The sequence below is a fragment of the Triticum dicoccoides genome, chromosome 3A, assembly GCF_002162155.2.
Source record: "Triticum dicoccoides isolate Atlit2015 ecotype Zavitan chromosome 3A, WEW_v2.0, whole genome shotgun sequence".
Lineage (NCBI taxonomy): Eukaryota > Viridiplantae > Streptophyta > Magnoliopsida > Poales > Poaceae > Triticum > Triticum dicoccoides.
In genome coordinates this window covers 644,389,925-644,408,476 of record NC_041384.1, presented here as the reverse complement: position 1 = coordinate 644,408,476, position 18,552 = coordinate 644,389,925, and the positions used below count along the sequence as shown (strand labels likewise).

The window sequence follows — 18,552 nt, the reverse complement described above, 5'->3', positions numbered from 1 at the left end:
TTGTCTTACATGGTATCACGCTAGGTTACGTCCGCTTCCGCCTAAAAACCCTAAACCGCCGCCGCCGCCGCCGCCGCCGCGCCCGCCGTCGCCGTCGCCCGACTGCTATGACGTCCGCCGCTGCGTCCGGCTCCACCGCCACCGGTTTTCTGCCGGCCTCCCTCGCGGCACTTCTCTCGAGGCCGCTGGATGCTGCCTCCCTTCAGGCGCCGATCAGGACACGGAGCGTCGGCTCCCTCTTCGCGCTCCCGCCGGCTGCTACTTCGCCCGGGCAGGCGCTTGTGGCCCACACCGCCGCCGCCCCGTCAACCGCGGCTGTCGCGCCCTCGGCCACTGCGCCGCTTGTGGCGGAGGACGTCGCGCTGGCAGGCTTCGCGGCGTCAACCGCGGCCATCGCGCCCTCTGTCACCGCGCCGGCTGCCCCTCTGACTGTCTCCACGGTGGTCTCACCTCAGCCAGTCTCCTCGATGGGATCGCAGCCGCCGCCGCTGTTTCACTTCGGCCATCTCATCACCATCAAGTTGTCGTCGGACAATTACATCTTCTGGCGCGCGCAGGTTCTTCTGCTTCTTGGGAGTCACTATCTGCTTGGCTATGTCGACGGCTCTCTCCCTTGCCCTCCTGCGCTGGTTGACAGCGTGCACGGTCCGGTCTATAATCCGGCTCACCGTGTCTGGACAGGGCAGGATCAGGCGAACCTCTCCTCCATCCAGGGGTCGCTCTCTCCGGCCGTTGCTGGGCTTGTTGTCTTCGCCAAGACGTCCCACGAGGCATGGACTATTCTTGAGCGCTCGTTTGCGGCACAGTCGCAGGCTCGTGTATCTGGGCTCCGTCGCCAACTTGGGGAGTGTCAGAAGCTTGACTCCACCGCCACTGAGTTCTACAACAAAGTCAAGAGTCTCGCCGACACGCTGGCCTCCATTGGACAGCCCCTCACCGACTCCGAGTTCAACTCGTTTATTGTCAATGGTCTTGATGAGGAGTATGACGCCCTAGTCGAGATCATCAATGAGAGGGGCAACTCCACGCCCATGCCAGCACACGAGGTCTTTTCACGCCTCCTGCTTACTGAGCAACGAGCCGAGACGCGCCGATCCAGGGGCAACGGCGCCCTCTCGGCAAACGCCGCCACCAAGGGTGGTCGCTCCTCTGCTTCATCCAGGGCTCCTTCGGGGCAGTCACCACCACCCGCCTCGGCCCCTCCTCCTACTGCGACGCTACCAGGGGCTGGCGGTCCACGTGTGTGCCAGCTTTGTGGTCGCGATGGGCACTGGGCCTCGAAGTGTCACAAGCGCTTCCAGCGGGGTTTTCTTGGTCTCGGCAATGACGGGAAAGATACACGCAACTTTGCTCGTCAGGTCGCCATGGCTGATCGTCCGCCGCCGCAGAAGCCACAGGGACACACTCAGTCCTACTCCATTGATCCTCACTGGTACATGGACTCTGGGGCGACAGAGCACCTGACCAGTGAGATGGGGAAGCTTCACACTCGTGAACCCTACCATGGCTCCGACAAGATCCACACCGCCAATGGAGCAGGTATGCACATCTCTCATATTGGTCAAGCATCACTTCTCACTAGACATGCCAATAGGAGTCTTCAACTTCGCAATGTTCTTCGAGTTCCATCTGTGACACGTAATCTTCTTTCAGTTCCTAAACTCACTCGTGATAATAATGTGCTTTGTGAATTTCATCCTTTTGATCTTTTTATTAAGGATCGGGGCACGAGGGACATTCTTCTTAGTGGGCGGCTCTGCCAAGGTCTCTATCGTCTGGAGCATCCTGGCGTCGCTCGCGTTTTTAGTGGAGTTCGGGTATCTCCGTCACAGTGGCATGCTCGTCTTGGTCACCCGGCCACACCTATTGTCCGGCATGTTTTGCGTCGTCATGAGCTTCCTAGTGTGTCTAGTAATAAAGATGTAGCAGTGTGTGATGCTTGTCAGCAGGGGAAGAGTCATCAACTTCCTTTTTCGGAGTCCAGTCGTGAGGTGAAACATCCTTTAGAACTTGTGTTTTCAGATGTATGGGGTCCTGCTCAGACTTCTGTTAGTGGTCATAATTACTATATCAGTTTTGTTGATGCTTACATCCGCTTTACCTGGCTTTATCTTATCAAACGTAAATCTGATGTGTTTGACATTTTTGTTCAGTTCCAAAAACATGTTGAACGCCTTCTCAAGCACAAAATTGTTCATGTTCAGTCGGACTGGGGTGGCGAGTATCGCAACCTCAACTCCTTCTTTCAGTCGCTTGGGATCACTCACCGTTTAGCATGTCCACATACACATCAGCAGAATGGTTCAGTAGAACGTAAGCATCGTCACATTGTTGAAGCTGGTCTGACTCTTTTGGCCCATGCATCTGTTCCGTTTCGTTTTTGGAGTGATGCTTTCACCACTGCATGTTTTCTCATCAATCGTACTCCCACTCGTGTTTTGAATATGAAGACTCCCATTGAAGTTCTCCTTAATGAACAACCGGACTACACCTTTCTCAAGGTGTTTGGGTGTGCTTGCTGGCCCCATCTCCGTCCATATAACAAGCGTAAGCTCGAGTTTCGTTCCAAGAAGTGTGTTTTTCTTGGTTATAGCTCTCTTCATAAAGGATACAAATGTCTTCATGTGCCCACTAATCGTGTCTACATTTCTCGGGATGTTGTGTTTGATGAGCATGTTTTTCCCTTTGCCAAACTCCCTGTGTCCACTACCGAGCCACCTGTCATGCATTCATCCTCTGTTGCTTCTGACCAATTTGATGATGTTGCATATTCTCCTCTATTGTTGCCTAACCATGGTGCAGGCACTGGTCGTGGGGCTCGTTTGGAGATTCTGGAAGTGCCATCTTCCTCTTCGTCGCCATCGCCTTCATCCTCGGCACCTTCTGTTGTGCATGAGGAGCACATGGCGCCCCTGCATGGCCTCGGTTTCCGTGCTCATGCACGGCCGATCGACGTCCTGGCCTGGTCGCCTCTGGCTTCTGGGCTGCCTTCGCCATCGTCGCGCCCTGCAACCCCGCCGACTGGGCCGGTCCCCGTCTCGCCCAGGGCGTCGGGGCAGTCATCACTAGGCCTGGCCTCGCCCGCCCCTGCCTCGCCCAGGGTGTCTGGGCCCTTCTCACCAGGGCCGGCCTCGCCTGCTCTCGCCTCGCCAAGGCCGTCTGGGCCGGTGTCACCGGAGCTGGCCTCGCCCACTCTCGGTTCGCCCATGGCCTCTGAGCCCCTGTCGTCGGGCCAGTCTTCGCCATGCAGCCCAGAGTCGTCTGTCCCGAGCTCGCCTGAGGTGATTCCTGCATCTCCGGCGACCGTCACGTCTCCGTCACCTTCGCCTTCGCCGGCTCCTGCTGCTGCTCTACGTCCACATACGCGCAGTCGGAGTGGCATTTTTCAGCCTAAGCAACGTCACGATGGCACCAACGGCGTGCATGTCTGCTGCTCTCGCAGATCCATCCTCTGAGCCACGCACGTATCAAGCTGCTATGCGCATTCCTCATTGGAGAGAGGCCATGGAGCAGGAGTATCAAGCGCTTCTTCGCAATCAGACATGGACTCTTGTTCCTCCACAATCACGGGTAAATGTCATTGATTCCAAATGGGTTTTCAAAGTGAAGAGGCATTCTGATGGGTCCATTGAGCGCTATAAGGCTCGTCTGGTTGCTCGTGGTTTTCGACAGCGTTTTGGACTTGACTATGAAGACACCTTCAGTCCAGTGGTCAAGCCTACTACCATCAGACTTCTTCTCTCTCTGGCTGTTACTCGAGGTTGGTTTCTTCGTCAGCTTGATGTTCAAAATGCTTTTCTTCATGGTGTCTTGGCGGAGGAGGTTTACATGCGCCAGCCTCCGGGTTTCTCTGATCCGGATCGCCCTGATCATCTCTGTCGTCTGTCCAAGGCAATTTATGGTCTGAAGCAGGCTCCTCGTGCTTGGCATGCTCGTCTTGCAATGGCTCTTCGTGCTCATGGTTTTGCATCATCAACTGCTGACTCCTCATTGTTTCTTCTTCAAAGGCCTGAGGTTACTATGTACTTGTTGGTCTATGTAGATGATATCATTTTGGTCAGCTCCTCCCAGTCGGCTGCTACTGCGCTTGTTCGCTCACTTGGTGCAGATTTTGCGGTCAAGGACCTTGGGAAGTTTCATTACTTTCTTGGTGTGGAGGTTACTTCTCGTGCTGCTGGCCTTGTTATGACGCAGAAGAAGTACTCTCTGGATTTGTTGCAGCGAGTTGGGATGCTTAAGTGCAAACCGACGACTACACCCATGTCTACCACTGATAAGCTCAATGCTGTTGATGGTGTGCTTCTTTCTTCTTCTGATGCGACAGGAGTATTGTTGGTGGGCTCCAGTACTTGACGATCACGCGACCAGACATTTTCCTATGTTGTTAACCGAGTTTGCCAGTATCTGCAGTCACCCCGTGACACTCATCGGTCTGCTGTTAAGCGGATTTTACGCTATATTCGTTTCACGGTGGCTCATGGTTTGCATATTCGGCCGTCTGACTCTGGTTGTCTTTCAGCATATTCTGATGCAGACTGGGCTGGCAATCCGGATGACAGGCGATCCACGGGGGGTTATGCTGTCTTCTTTGGCTCTAACCTGATTGCCTGGAGTGCTCGGAAACAGGCTACTGTCTCGCGTAGCAGTACTGAGGCTGAGTATAAGGCTGTGGCCAATGCCACATCAGAGATCATCTGGGTACAGTCCTTGCTTCAGGAGTTAAGTATACCCCAATCACAGCCTCCTGTTCTTTGGTGTGATAACATCGGTGCTACATACCTTTCTGCAAATCCGGTATTCCATGCCCGAACGAAACACATTGAAGTTGACTATCACTTTGTGCGTGAACGTGTCTCCCAGAAGCAACTACAGATCAAGTTTATTTCTTCCAAGGATCAACTTGCTGACATCTTCACCAAGCCATTGCCTTTGCCACAGTTTGAGACTTGCAGGCGCAATCTTACCCTTCTAGATTCATTAGAAAGTGGCTAAGATTAAGGGAGGGTGTTAGACTGTATTTACATGTGTATATTGTAACGTTGTATACCACCTCATTATATATATATGTGATAGGCCACCCCTAGAGGGTTGTGCCGGTTCCCCCCAAAGCCTATTGTCTTGCAAAGTGGAGTGCCACTCGGGTATGTATCTCCCTCGACCATTATTTCTGAATCCACGAATACGTCTAAATAATTGCGGAATGAGGACAAGGCGTATCATGGTATAGTCATGCGCAAACAAGCCATGCCATGTGCGCCTACGCCTAGCTAGCATATATACATACACGCCGAATCAAAATGACAGGCCAACTTTCCGCGTTTAATAATCATGTCTACGCATAGATGCGTACACATACTACTACTTTGCAGATCAAGTGGGTGGCGGAAAAGCGGCAGATTCCGTCGCAGAAACTCGTAGTGTGCCATGAGCTTGAGCTGAGGCTATGTCTGGGATGACCTCTCCGCTTTAAGGCTTTATTAAGCACGCAATCTGTCCTCCTCCGCTCTCAGCTCTGTTCTCAGTCTGCAGCAGTGATCTGACCTCACGGTGCACCGCAGCGTATAGCTCGGGTCAGTGGCAGATCGAGTGAGGTGTTTTCAGGTCGGCAGAGGTATTATACGAGGGCAAAAGATGGATGGGTGCACCGACACGGGCACGTACGATCGATAGTTGCCTGCTTGATTTCCGTGCTCCGGTCTCTGAAGGTGTAATTTTGAGTCGTTTGATTACCCATGCTTCGGGAGATCAACGAGAGACTAGCCATGGACCGTGGATGGGCTGGCTGGCTTCTCCGGATCGGCTACCTCATCACCTTCAACGTGATTGTCCTCGCCCTTTTTCGGAGCTGAGGTGGTGGGTGGCCTCGTAGGACGAAGCACTTGCCTTGATCCCCCGAAGTATAATGTGTTTTCGTTGGTCCGTCGGTCTATGACAATCTACTTATAACCACGGCGACTTCAGCACACGAGGCACGGAAACGCTTCCAGAAATGCTCGAGCACAAGTAGCGAACCGATAACATAGTTTCGGCACCGACTTTGGCTGCGCCCCGTTCGTTTCCGTCGCTTTTCTCTTGAGATGAGAGGATTTTTGTTGCTTTCCGTCGTGCTTCCTGCTCCATCCATCCATCCATCGTCCATCACGAGGAATAATATCAGGCAGCATGGCACGGACCGTTGCCTGCATATCCTCCATCCCGCCGATTTTGATCAATCAGTCGGCACGTTTTTATCATCATTCCTCTTGTTTTCTTCTGATTTTCAGCTTTCAGTGAGCGAGTGCGGCACACTTTTCTGTCTCCGCATAAAAAAAAGGGTGACGCTCCTTACGGTTCACAGGTCGCTTTGCAATCCCTTCCTCATCAAGTGGAACGGCGGTACTGTTGCAATCTCATTCGTTCATGTATCAATGATACATCACCATCATGTTCAGAAAACAACAAAAATGTTCAGAAAACAAACAGGAAGAAAGAAGGAACAAACGGAGCAAGTTCTTGCCAAATTGCATCAAGACAGTAAAATTCATCAGTCCTGAAACTTGAGGAAAACTTCCAAATACAAGCAGTCCAACAGATCCAGATGCATACAGTTCCCAAGGACTGTTCAAGGTAAAACAACAGGCAGTCAATAACATCCTCCGAGCCAACGACACTACCACATTACACGACATATAGAACTTAACTTTACACGGGCTAATCATATATGTACACTGACATGGATGGAGCACAACAACACAGCCCTACTACTTCAGCTCGGCTCAGCTCTGCTAGGCACAGATTAGTGCGGGGGGCACGATACTACTACGGAGGGGGATAAATTTAACAACAAACAACGAAAAACGGGGGCCAAGTCACGACGACGATGACAAGGATGAAGAAGACGATCTGTATGTTGTTGATGGTGCTGTGACAGATATTGTAAGATGTATGTATATCATGCCACTCTTGCTAGGGCGGTCTTGGTCTAGAAATCTGTCTTCAGGAGCTTGGATACTGGCTTCACGTTTATTAAACCAAAGGGAATTGGTTGCTCCACCTGAATGTAGTCCTTCGTCGACAGGACCTGTCAATGGAGCAGAGCACGTAAGTACTGGCGGCCTGTGATGGGTGGTACGATCCCATGCGACGCAGGGTTCAAACAACCAGACTCGGCACAAGAGCGTTGGGGATCTAGTTTGAGAGATGTTACAGAACGGGACTATTCAAAGGCATGGTGCTAGCAGGCATGTTCATGGAAGATGCTGAATGTGAAATGCCATGTTTAATGGAGACGTAACTACAAAATGCGGCCTACTTGCCTGCACACGCCTTTTTCTACAATGGGTAAAAATGCACTAGCGTCAAGCAAAACAAGGCACAAGGACCATGAAGTGGAACTGATGACGTACCAAGGTCTCGAAGAACATCCTTGAGGCTTCTTTCCGAGACTTTCCATTTACCAGATGATCAATGACAACATTCTTTCTCCCCCGACCAGACTCTTCATCGAACAGAGTCTTGAGATATCTTGCAACACCCCTGGCATAGGAATAAATAGCAACACACGGTGAAAAAAACTGGGAAAGGTCTGAACGCAAGTCTGAAGGAATTAAAATCAAGTCCATCCGTACTTGGTACGAGAAGACCAGCCACTAAGTGCATCATGAGACTGGAATTCGTCAGGATTTGGCTCATCGTCATCATCATCGAGATCAATTGCCTCATCAAAGTCCCCATCATCATCATAGGGTAGAAAATCTGAAACGATATACAGTATAACTATGTCAAATGCTTAATAAATCTCTCGCAGCATAAGACCAACATAGTAAGCACATGATTGGGAAGAACTTGATGTACTATAATATTAGTTAACAATATGAATTTGGACCCCGGCTGCAACATTTATGAATCCAGTGACACAGGAAAAAAGGTGTCATGAAGATAATACATGGGACATGCTTTTTCTGATACATTTACAGATGACCGGCAACCATAATGAATCCACACCATGCTAGGGTACAAATTCATTGTTCTTATCTGGACAGAAGAATTACCTGCGTCAACACCATGAATTGCACTTCCAAAATCCTGTAATTTAAACCAAATACCAATTATGATCTGGCTTTAATGGCAATGAAATAAAACAGTGCATACAGTTGCATTGCAAGATGTGCCAGAAGCGGCCAGTAGAACACATAGCAGTTATAGAAACAAAGCATTCCGAAAGCGTGTATAATAGTACAAACTTCTAGGTGGACTTACACTGCATTCCTTAAGTGCAAAGTCATGCCCAGTGTGGTCCATGTCCGTGAAGTCATGCCCCATGTTGTCCATGTCCGTGAAGGATCCTGCATTGTTTCCTTGCAAGCCAGAATTTTCTCCCATCGCCGACACAGCATTCTCATCCTCTGTTGGTTGAGGAAAACCAGAGGCATGTTCAGTGAATTCCAGTCCAGTAACCTCAGAAGTGGGCATCTCCTTATCCTCAAAAGTATTAATATCACTGCGAACAATGTCACTCAATTCCCCTTCCCGGGCGTCCACTGCTTGCGCACAAGCTGGACCAGAACTATGCAAAGCAACATCTGGAGCATCTGTTATAGTAGCAGAATCATGGGTTATGTCATCTTGCACAAAGAGAGGTGTATCAGCATTTGTATTCCTCTGCATATCTGCTGAAGCATCTTGATGGCAATCCTTATCCAGTGTATCAACATGAGCAGTAATGTTTGCAGCAGCATTTGTTTCGTCAACAAGTGGGATTTCTTTCCCGTCACCAAACTCAGTTACTTTTTCAATGTTGTTATCACGTTCATCAGATGGCATTTGCAAACCAAATGCAGCTGTAGCATCAACTGCATCAGTTGCTTCTTGTGGTGTAGCATCTAATTGAGCACCATCTGGTAGTCCCATATGAAGTTGGTGATCAAGAGCTGCACTGTCATTTGCACCAGAGATGCCAGCGTTGTGAGCTCCATCTGGTAGTCCCAGATCAAGAGCTGCAGTGTCATTTGCACCAGAGATACCAACGTTGTGAGCTCCATCTGGTAGTCCCATATTTAGTTGGTGATCAAGAGCTGCACTGTCATTTGCACCAGAGATGCCAACGTTGTGAGCTCCATCTGGTAGTCCCATATTTAGTTGGTGATCAAGAGCTGCACTGTCATTTGCACCAGAGATGCCAACGTTGTGAGCTCCATCTGGTAGTCCCATATTCAGTTCGTGATGAAGAGCTGCACTGTCCTTTGCACCAGAGATGTCAACATTGTTGGTATCTGGTAGCACCATATGAAGTTGGTGATCATGAGCTGCACTTTCCTCTGCACCAGAGATGCCAGCATTGCTGTAATCTGCTCGGATAGTTTCAGACATGTCTACTTGTCCTTGCGGTTCCCTGTTATGTACGGTGAATTGAGAAACAGACTCATAGGTTCGATAGTGTAAACCGTTCAGGTCCTTGTGCATACCTAATTGGGAAGCAAAACATCCATGAGTAAGGGAAACATGGAATTAACAAGAGAATACTATAGAATAATACTACTCCCTCCGTCTCGGTTTATAGGGCGTGCGCGTAGTTCTAAGTCATCCATTTGACTAACTAAATATGAGTTATATATCACAAAAAGTATATCACTGGATTCTTAAGCGGATGTAGTTTCTAAACATATATTTTTCATCACATATAATACATATAAAGCTAGTTAAATTCTCAACCTAGAATGACGTGCATGCCATGTAAACCGAGACGGAGGAAGTAAGATGGTAAGAGTAATAGACCAATTAACTCTGCTTAATTTGCTTCCTCTGGGGAGACAAAAGAGGATACAGAAAATCAAAAACAATTTAGAGAACTTACAGGAAAATATAGGCTCGCGGAATATATCATCTTCAAGTGAACCTTTCTCGATCATCCATATTTCAGTACGGGTGCATGGAGCCTTTCTACGGATGCGCCTTATATCCTCGGTACTAATCAACTGCTGCCGTATAATACTGGAGAAGGGAAGAGTCAATAAGTAAGCTAACAGTAGAACATTACTTGGACGAAATGATCTGTACTATTCAGTGATTGTATATTCTATGTGCATATTACAGTGGAATTGTACGCTGAAGAATGACAGTCTGATAAAGAAAGGTAGCAATAGCACACTTGTGAAGGTGCAATAGCTTGGCAAGAACATTTCTTACAGGAGTTGCAATCTCAAAAGCATGCCATAATTTCTCCACTACTCGCCCAATGACAAGAATGTCATAATAAGAAAACCTTAAAGAAAAGTGCAGCATGTTTTCTTTAAAAGAAAGAAACAAAAATTATACAAAGAATTTCTTGAAATGGTAAGAGGTGCAAGAATTAACAGGTTTATCGCACTGAGGAGAATGATGAATGTTTTACTAGCAATGGTCTTTGTTTCTACTACAGCTGATTAAGACAAGAATTAAGTTAAGGATCCAAGGAAAGATCATCATATTCATTTTGGACCAGGAAGGAAGTGACGGTAACAAAAGAAGGATACAACAATACGTTTTGAAAGGATAGTCACACAGTTTCCACAAACAAGTTCTTTAGAGGCAGGCAATGAAGCATATACGTACTCAGCATGTATAACCATGGCATCATCCATTTTCACTCTTCTCTTGGGTGTCCTGGTCTTGGGTGTCAATGCGGTCTTCGGTGTCAACCTTTGGCGTTTTGAAGTTGATGCATTAGGTGGTAATGGAGTTGAATCAAGCACCAATCCAGGGGTTCTTCTACCAACTAATACAAAAAGATGTAATTAGGCAACACAGGAAGATGATGCAACAAAAATCTGAGGATTAAATTATCCATACCTAAAATGGATGCCAGTATATCATCATCGTTAGGAATAGCATCAGTGGTTCTTTGACCATCTGGTGTGCTGGACAAATTTTCAGTAGTCCTACTCTCTGGAGCTGGCATGCTATCCTCCAAGTGACGTTTTCTGCTACTAAGGCTACCTATTTTGTTACTTCCATCAGATTCAGTGATTCCTTTCTCTGCAGTTAACTGCCCCAAGTCATTTGTCTGGTGGAATCCAATATATGGAGCTGAGAGCATTCTCTCGCGTTCTGGGAAATTTGAGGTGAACATGTCATTTGGTCTATCATTATATGACATGTATTGCGGTATTGTTCCAGTGTTCTGTTGGAAAGCAGCAGTTGATATATTACTGTGTGTCATTCCTGGTGGTATTTCTTGTAAGTTATGTCCGAGAAACACATTAGGAGCATGCAGATTATACCCTGCCAAAAAGCATATTAAAAAATCAGATGGCCACAAAAATTGTGAATTCGAAAAGAATACAATAAAGTCAACTCTACCTTGCACATTTACTGATCCCTCATTAAAATGTGTTGGATGCCCTGTCACGCGTGGCTCGGTAGAACCACTAGGCCTACCCCAACTTGCTTGGGACAAGAAGCTTTGTTGTTGTTGCCCTGTCACCCATGGCTCGGTAGAACCACCAGGGTATGGCTCTACAGATACATTAGAAGCAAGAAAATTATACCCTGCCAAAAACATAGTAAAAAATCAGATGGCCACAAGAATTCTGAGACTTCGGAAAGAAAAACAATAAAGTCAACTTTACCTTGCATGTTTACTGACCCCTCATTAAAATGTGTTTGATTCCCTGTCACGTATGTCTCGGTAGAACCATTAGTGCGTGGCTCCGAAGTATTCTGAACAAATGGCACACTTCCCATGGTTGCTTTAAAAGGCAGTGTTTTACCTGATACAGCTATATCCTCAGTATTTACCACCAACTTATCAACAGTAGCCTTTGATGTTTGTGGTTCTGGTGGCATATCCACAGTTGCAGAGTGTTGCCTCAGAAAATCCATCTCCCGCACAGCACCAGAAGACTCAACTTGCACCGGCTCAGCCAATCTAAATTCAGCCATCCCAGCACCAACAGCATCATTAGCATGTGCTGCACCTGGATGGAGAAAATCTAACGGTGGAGCAGCAAAATTATGATGTACAGCACCAGAAGACTCAACTTGCACAGGATTAGCCAATCTAAATTCAGTCATCTCAGGACCAACAGTATCATCAGCATGTGCAGTATCATTAGCATGTGCTGCACCTGGATGGAAAAAATCTGAGGGTGGAGCAGCAAAATTCTCTTGTACAGCACCAACAGCATCATTAGCATTAGCTGTAGCTGAATGGAGAAAATCTGAGGGTGCACCGGAAGACTCAACTTGCACAGGATTAGTCAATCTATATGCAGACATCTCAGCACCAACAGCATCATTAGCATTTACTGCAGCTGAATGGAGAAAATCCAAGGGTGGAGCTACAGCACCAGATGATTCAACTTGCACAGGCTTAGCCAATCCAAATTCAGCAAACTCAGCACTAACAGCATCATTAGCATTTGCTGCAGCTGAATGGAAAGGATCTGAGGATGGAGCGGCAAGATTCTCCTGTGCTGCACCGGAAGACTCAACTTGCACAGGCTTAACCAAGCTAAACTCAGCCATCTCAGCACCAACAGCATCATTAGCATTAGCTGTAGCTGTAGCTGAATGGAGAAAATCTAAGGATGGAGCGGCAGAATTCTCCTGTGCGGCACCAGAAGACTCAACTTGCACAGGCTTAGTCAATCCAAATTCAACCATCCCAGCATCATTTGCTGCGGCTGAATGGACAAAATCTGAGGGCGGAGCAGCAAAATTGTCAATCTTTGCAGTTTCCTCGTTGCTTGATGGTGAAGCTTTCCGTTGCGGACTCAGAACAGGACTTTCATGCACTCTGGAAGGAACTGTTTCTTCCATTAAGCCAGGTGTAGCTGGGGCTTGAGCGCTTACAAACTCAGGAGAGGCAGGAGAGGCAGGAGATGCAGGATCATCACAAGGGAAGGGACTAGGCTGATAGTATGAAGAAGATGGCCCCGCGTCACCTTCATTGTGGAAAAGCATATCATTCAAATCAGGGGTACGCAAATTGTAACCAGTCCAGTTAGGAATATTGTTTCTTAAATCATCTGCATTCGATTGATTTTGCTTGCTGGAACTAGAAGGTTCATCATCCATTTTGTTATATGCTTCAGCCTCTTCATCTTTACTTGGGTTATCGTCAACATCCATATCAGTAGGATGAAGTGATGATTGACCTTGAATGAGGATACTGGAGAGACAAAAAGAACACAAGGAATGTCAATGTAGCAAAATAAGAGCAAAAAGGCAAGATGCAAGGCATTGCCACTTCAAAAATGCCTAGGCAACTAAGTAGTAAAAAATGTTTTCATGGTATGCATGACAAATCAATGAAAACTGCAACTCAGCGTGCAAACAGTTACACCCTCCATCCCATAATATAAGATGTTATTACAACCAGTACATTGGTTGTAATAACATCTTATATTATGAGACGGAGGGAGTAACATATATGGAAGGACATCTGGACATATGGAGGGAGTAACTGATCTTATAGTAGGCTTACAATATAAAATTTGACACTAAAATCAAAGTAAACACTAAACAGCCTGGAGAAACGTAAAATCATTCTTGGAAACTATGAAAGTGAACCCCTTTAATGAGAGCCCAAATGCAGGCCATGCAACCGGGCAATATAACAGATTCCAAGAAAAGCAATGGACCAATGGGATTAGTGCTCAAAAGACAAAAGATGCAACTTTACCCATCACCAGATTCGAGTTGAATTGGATCATCCTTCGCCAGCAATAATTCCTGAGGATAAAAAAAGGTCAGCATTTGAAAGAGAGTTTAATTAAGTCAGTCACATGATGTAAAGAAGACACAGAACTTTACAATCTTTGACTTGCATAAGCGACCTTAATTTCAATGAATTGGCACATTTATTATGTAAGGAACCGAAAATAACCCAATATAAATGACCTTTTTAAAAGAATTAGCAGATTAATTATGTAAGGAACCAAAAATAATCCAATACAGCTGGAAGACAAGTGCATATAATTTCAAGAACAAATCAATGCATGGCACACTCAGAACCATTGACCAACTGTCCAATGTCATCCTCCAAATGATCCTATAAAAATCTTAAGCCTTAACAGCAGGCAGACTATAATGTGCAATGTGCACCACAAAAGTTTGCAGTAAACACATGGAAAAAAGGTTCATTAAGTTAAGATTACCTCCTCCAAATCAAAACCCATATGTGAAGAACTGCCATCACCAAATCTTTCTGCACATTCAGATATGCTTAAATTATTAACAGATAAGTTCATAATTTGAAAAGTAAAAGATGTGAACACAGAAAGGACCAACCATCTAAACCAAATTCAGATGTTGAATATCCTGTTCTCTCTGGGTTGTCTTGCAGGGTAATCTGTTCTTTTGAGCTTACATGATGATCAATGTCCCTGGAGCATGGTGGGAAGTCTTTAGACAACTGAAGAGCATATTTTAAACAAACCTAGATCACCAAGAGTAGTGACCTTACCCCTGAAACTCAGCCTCCGGTAACTCAAAATCATCAAGATGGAATGTCTCAGGGAGTGTTATAGAATGATATGGAGCAGTTGATTCTTCAGGGGGGAGATCAACAGCAGCAGACCTAAATGCTTGTTTTATCTTGAGCAAGGCTTCACTGCAATCATGAAATAGGTAGTTGACCTTCCGAGAATAGATTCTGACCACGCCTACCATAAGATGACTGGATAACCGCAGCGCAATTGGAACCTCAGGGAATATAATTGAATCTGCGCGAATATGGATAATTAGCACTCAGCTAGAAAAAAAGAGAACATGGCACAGAGAAATGAGAAATATCAGGACAAAACAGCATTTCTATCGAAAATCAATTGCCCATAGAGATTGTTTCAGAGATGTGTGGTGGGTTTCCCTGTCCAACTGACTCATAGTACAGTAACAAACTTACAACATTTTCTAGTTCCTTCAAAGTAAGTATGCGCCAGTCATAAATAGCTGATTTTTTTTACTTTGTGAGATAAAACCTTCCTGTGATTACCCACCAAATTGTTGATTAACTAGAAATATTAAAGCCATGTGAGAGATCATTGTTTCCATATACTGGAAACTCGAGATAACTCTTCTCACTGATTAACTTTCTAAGCTGATGCTCTTACTCAGTGATGCTTTACCCGTGATTTGTGATTAACTATGCCATCTGTTCATGAATAAGCTCGATTACATGCGTCAAGGACACAGTTTATGGAGCGCGATGGCTCGATCAAAATGATAAGAGCCTACAGCAAATAATGCCAGAAAAGTAGCATCAGCATGAGACCAAAAGCGTCCTACCTGACACTCCGCCGTTTGACTCATGACATAGTAGACTACTTCTGTCAACAAAAGATAAACTATCCACACATAGGTTCCTTTTTTCATTAGAGAAAATTACACCCACCATTTTTTCGCCATAAAGATAATCGTTAACAGGGAATTCCATAATGACAACTAGCAGCAGGCAATACCCCTGGGCACAAAAATGTATGTGCATGCCAAAACCCAGACAAGAACAGTTCTCTAGAAATCTTCTACGTTAAAAAAAGAAAGTACACATGATTTCTTGTTAGAAATTCTACGGCTTCATGTCCGCTTGTAAAACATGTAATTATGCTATGCATGTGATGGCACAATAAAAAATGTTATAGGAAATTGGAATAATATTTCTATTGGTCTTGCTTACCTCAAAATGACATCATTATAAACCTAGCCTAGTACTACCTGAAAGTAACAGGAAAATTAACTATATGCATCTCTCAGGTTTGCTGCGCAGCGCACAACTAGATGAAGCTTTCTTGGGTTAACTTTGAAGCCTTATTTGTCTCACTCCAAGGTTTCTCGTCACAAAGTGCTACACTTACATATCATCACTGCCTGATTATTTCAAGTCCATGGTTCCTCATAATATGGAGCATCATGTGTTAAATGTTATACTTTAAATGGATACTGAGATGGATTAGTAGGTAACCCTTTGGAGCATTTCAGCATTATCATTTTCTACATAAAGTGGGAGCATTTTTTTACTTTAAATGCAAGCATCACCTAAGAGCATTGCATATGAAGAAAGAACGTGGCGGTAAAGACACAGCCCAATCGTCACTCAAAACTCCAATAATAATAGGCTTGTGGATTACTACCGCAAATACACTCACAGATCAGTTGAAAGTTAAAAAAGTTTACGGCTTTCAAGCAATAAATAACTCAATAGGCATAGCAATACACATGCTGGTCAGTTCCTTTACTTTCTATTTGCAGGCTTTATTTCAGAAGTGCGTCAATAGCTAATGTGCACATTTACTAGAAGTCTTCCCTCTCGCTTTATGCTTCATTTTAGTAGTACATGACTACATGTACAACAAAGAATCAAATTATCTGTATCAAGAAAACTAAAACAAATAGCCATTTGTGAAGGTTAAATTTGAAACAGCCGATGTTAAAGAAAACTCTCATATGTGTACTTCTCAAACATGGTCGGCACGTGGGAGTTCGGTAATGTTGCTATTCATCGCATGCACAATGCATAAATACACTCCCCGAAAACAGATACGACAAAACACGAAAAACTAGTCAAGGAGTAGTATGCCTAGAAAGATGAACTATTATCCTTAGGCCATAGCCCGTAGACAAGTACACATGAGACATGAGGCATCAGGAAGCTGCTAACATTCTTGGACTATAAGCATTACATAACCACTATGATAGACTTTACAAGTCCACCGGTACCTAGTTCTCGAAACAAAGTCCACCGATAGCCATGGATATACAATAAACTTAGACCTTTGTGACTCTTGGTGACCCAGCGACTAGCGAGGATCAAGGTGACATTTCCTTTCACTCCTAGAAAGCAATGAACCACAATAGGAAAGCTCTAAAAGCATGGCTCTTTTCAAGATCCCATCAAGACTATATAGAAATGCACCTGGACTGTTAACATTACTTAACTAACTCAAATGGGTTGAAAACTTCTACGCACTACTCAGGCAGTAGCAAAGCAGATAAATACCATGTAGTACAATACCAGTAATCCAGCAGTCGAGCATATACATAAAAAAAAGCAGCTTGTTGGCATACTCAGCAACTAATCACACGTCCGCTGGGGACGACTAGGAGCTGGCTAGGCTAGCAGCCGGCAAAAAGGTAACATCTTTACTAATCCACTAGCAATAACTAAGCAATAACTAGGCAATACGCATACATCAACGCCATAAACGCGCCAAATATGGCAAATTTTAAGTGTTGACAGATACAGCAGCAATGAAATGAGCATTAGCAAAAGAACATATTTTTTCTGCCACTCTGCATGGCAAGCAGGGCAGATCCGAAAGAGAGCTTGTGAGGCAGCGGAAACCACCCACCTACGGAGACGCCGATGTCCGTGTCCGTGACCTGGTTCTTGCGGAGCTTGCGCTCCAAGTGCGCGGCGATCCATATGGTCCCGAGCGGGCCCTTCTTGGCCAAGATGAACTGCGAGTAGAACATCTCCGGCTGCCCTCCTCGCTGACGGAGCACGCAGCACGAAACCCTAGCCTAGCCTGAGCTCAGCTCAGCTCACCTCAGCTCCCCGACGGACGGGGAAGAGCAAGCAAGCAAGCTCCGGCGTTCACGACATCCCCCCCGCCGCCGGAAATCCAGGCCCTAGGCAGAGGGAACCCGCAGCTCGCCGCGGCCGGACGCTCCTCTCCGGCTCCAATCGCCCGGAAGGGGAAGCTCCGGGAGGGCGGAATGCGAGATGGAAACCCTAATCTGGCGGTGGGGAGCTGGCGTACGGGCGGGGAACCCTAGAATTGGGCGGAGCTGGGGGCCGGGGCGCGCGGGAGGAGGTGGGGATCTGGGGATTCGGCGGGGGCGCGGGCGATTGAGGCCAGCGATTTGGGAAAATTTGGAATCTTTGGGGGAGCGGAGCGGGGAGTTGAACTTGACAGTGTGTGGGCGAGCGAGCGACCTGCCTGTGAGGGGAGAAGAGGGAGAGCTCGCCGAAGCAAAAGTCCTACACGCTTCGCCGCCGCGCCCCCGAGGAGTTTGTAAATTACACTTGGCCCCTCGCGCTGCTTGTCTCGGGGGTGTTTCTGTTCGTTGCGGGATATGCTAGGGGGTGAAATGTAAAAAGGCGAGTTGGTAATAAATGCGCGGTTGCCGGGGCGAGAAACCCGCGCGAGAATATCGTGCGCTCGTGCGGCCGCCGTCGGATCCGGCGACGCGGGGTATCGTGTCCGTGCGACCGTGTCGTGGGAGGGTCGTGTCGTATCGGGCGGGGACGGGCAGAGGCACGCGCGTCTGGCGCCGTGTAATGGAAGCTGCTGCTACCGGTTCAGGCCCCTGTTTTCGGCTAACCGGTTCGTGCCAGCCACGTAGTCCCTCCGGCCCGGCACAGAGGCCCGATTTGGAAATGCTGGTGGTCAAGACAAAGGCGTGAATCTTGCAGGAATGTTCGGATCAGTTTTCGGCGAGGAGGCCAGAAATAGAAACACAAGGTGAAGTAATTGAGACGGGGCAAGTGAATTTTGAACAAATGTTTGGCTTTATTTCCTGCCCAGAGGTCAGATATACTTCTAGAAGTGCAAGTAATTAAGACGAGTGATTTTCACTCGTCTTGATGACGGT

General features: G+C 46.6%; 1 protein-coding gene across 2 annotated transcripts; it reads right to left on the bottom strand.

The window, feature by feature from the left end:
• Positions 1-6,489: 6,489 nt before the first annotated feature.
• Positions 6,490-17,896, bottom strand: LOC119269862. 2 transcript variants are annotated; one of them, XM_037551787.1, is made up of 15 exons: positions 17,307-17,896; positions 14,426-14,684; positions 14,251-14,345; positions 14,118-14,167; positions 13,643-13,692; positions 11,586-13,129; positions 11,317-11,505; positions 10,807-11,238; positions 10,570-10,732; positions 9,833-9,969; positions 8,239-9,443; positions 8,031-8,064; positions 7,608-7,734; positions 7,386-7,515; positions 6,490-7,060 (listed from the first exon to the last, which is right to left on the bottom strand). In XM_037551787.1, exons 1-15 carry the CDS (start codon positions 17,428-17,430, stop codon positions 6,962-6,964), a joined length of 4,638 nt encoding a protein of 1,545 aa, XP_037407684.1. In that variant the 5' UTR covers positions 17,431-17,896; the 3' UTR covers positions 6,490-6,961. The 2 variants fall into 2 exon arrangements, with proteins under 2 accessions (XP_037407684.1, XP_037407685.1); XM_037551788.1 differs by having other exon boundaries at positions 11,317-11,472.
• Positions 17,897-18,552: the final 656 nt, after the last annotated feature.

Bases quoted from the DNA above. Each gene is read 5' to 3' on its own strand.
- LOC119269862 (XM_037551787.1), bottom strand. From the start codon at position 17,430: ATGTTCTACTCGCAGTTCATCTTGGCCAAGAAGGGCCCGCTCGGGACC. The intron at 14,168-14,250 runs GTTGGTCCTTTC...CTGAATGTGCAG, and splicing joins ATCTGAATTTGGTTTAGATG to AAAGATTTGGTGATGGCAGT. The intron at 13,693-14,117 runs GTAATCTTAACT...TTTTATCCTCAG, and splicing joins TGGGTTTTGATTTGGAGGAG to GAATTATTGCTGGCGAAGGA.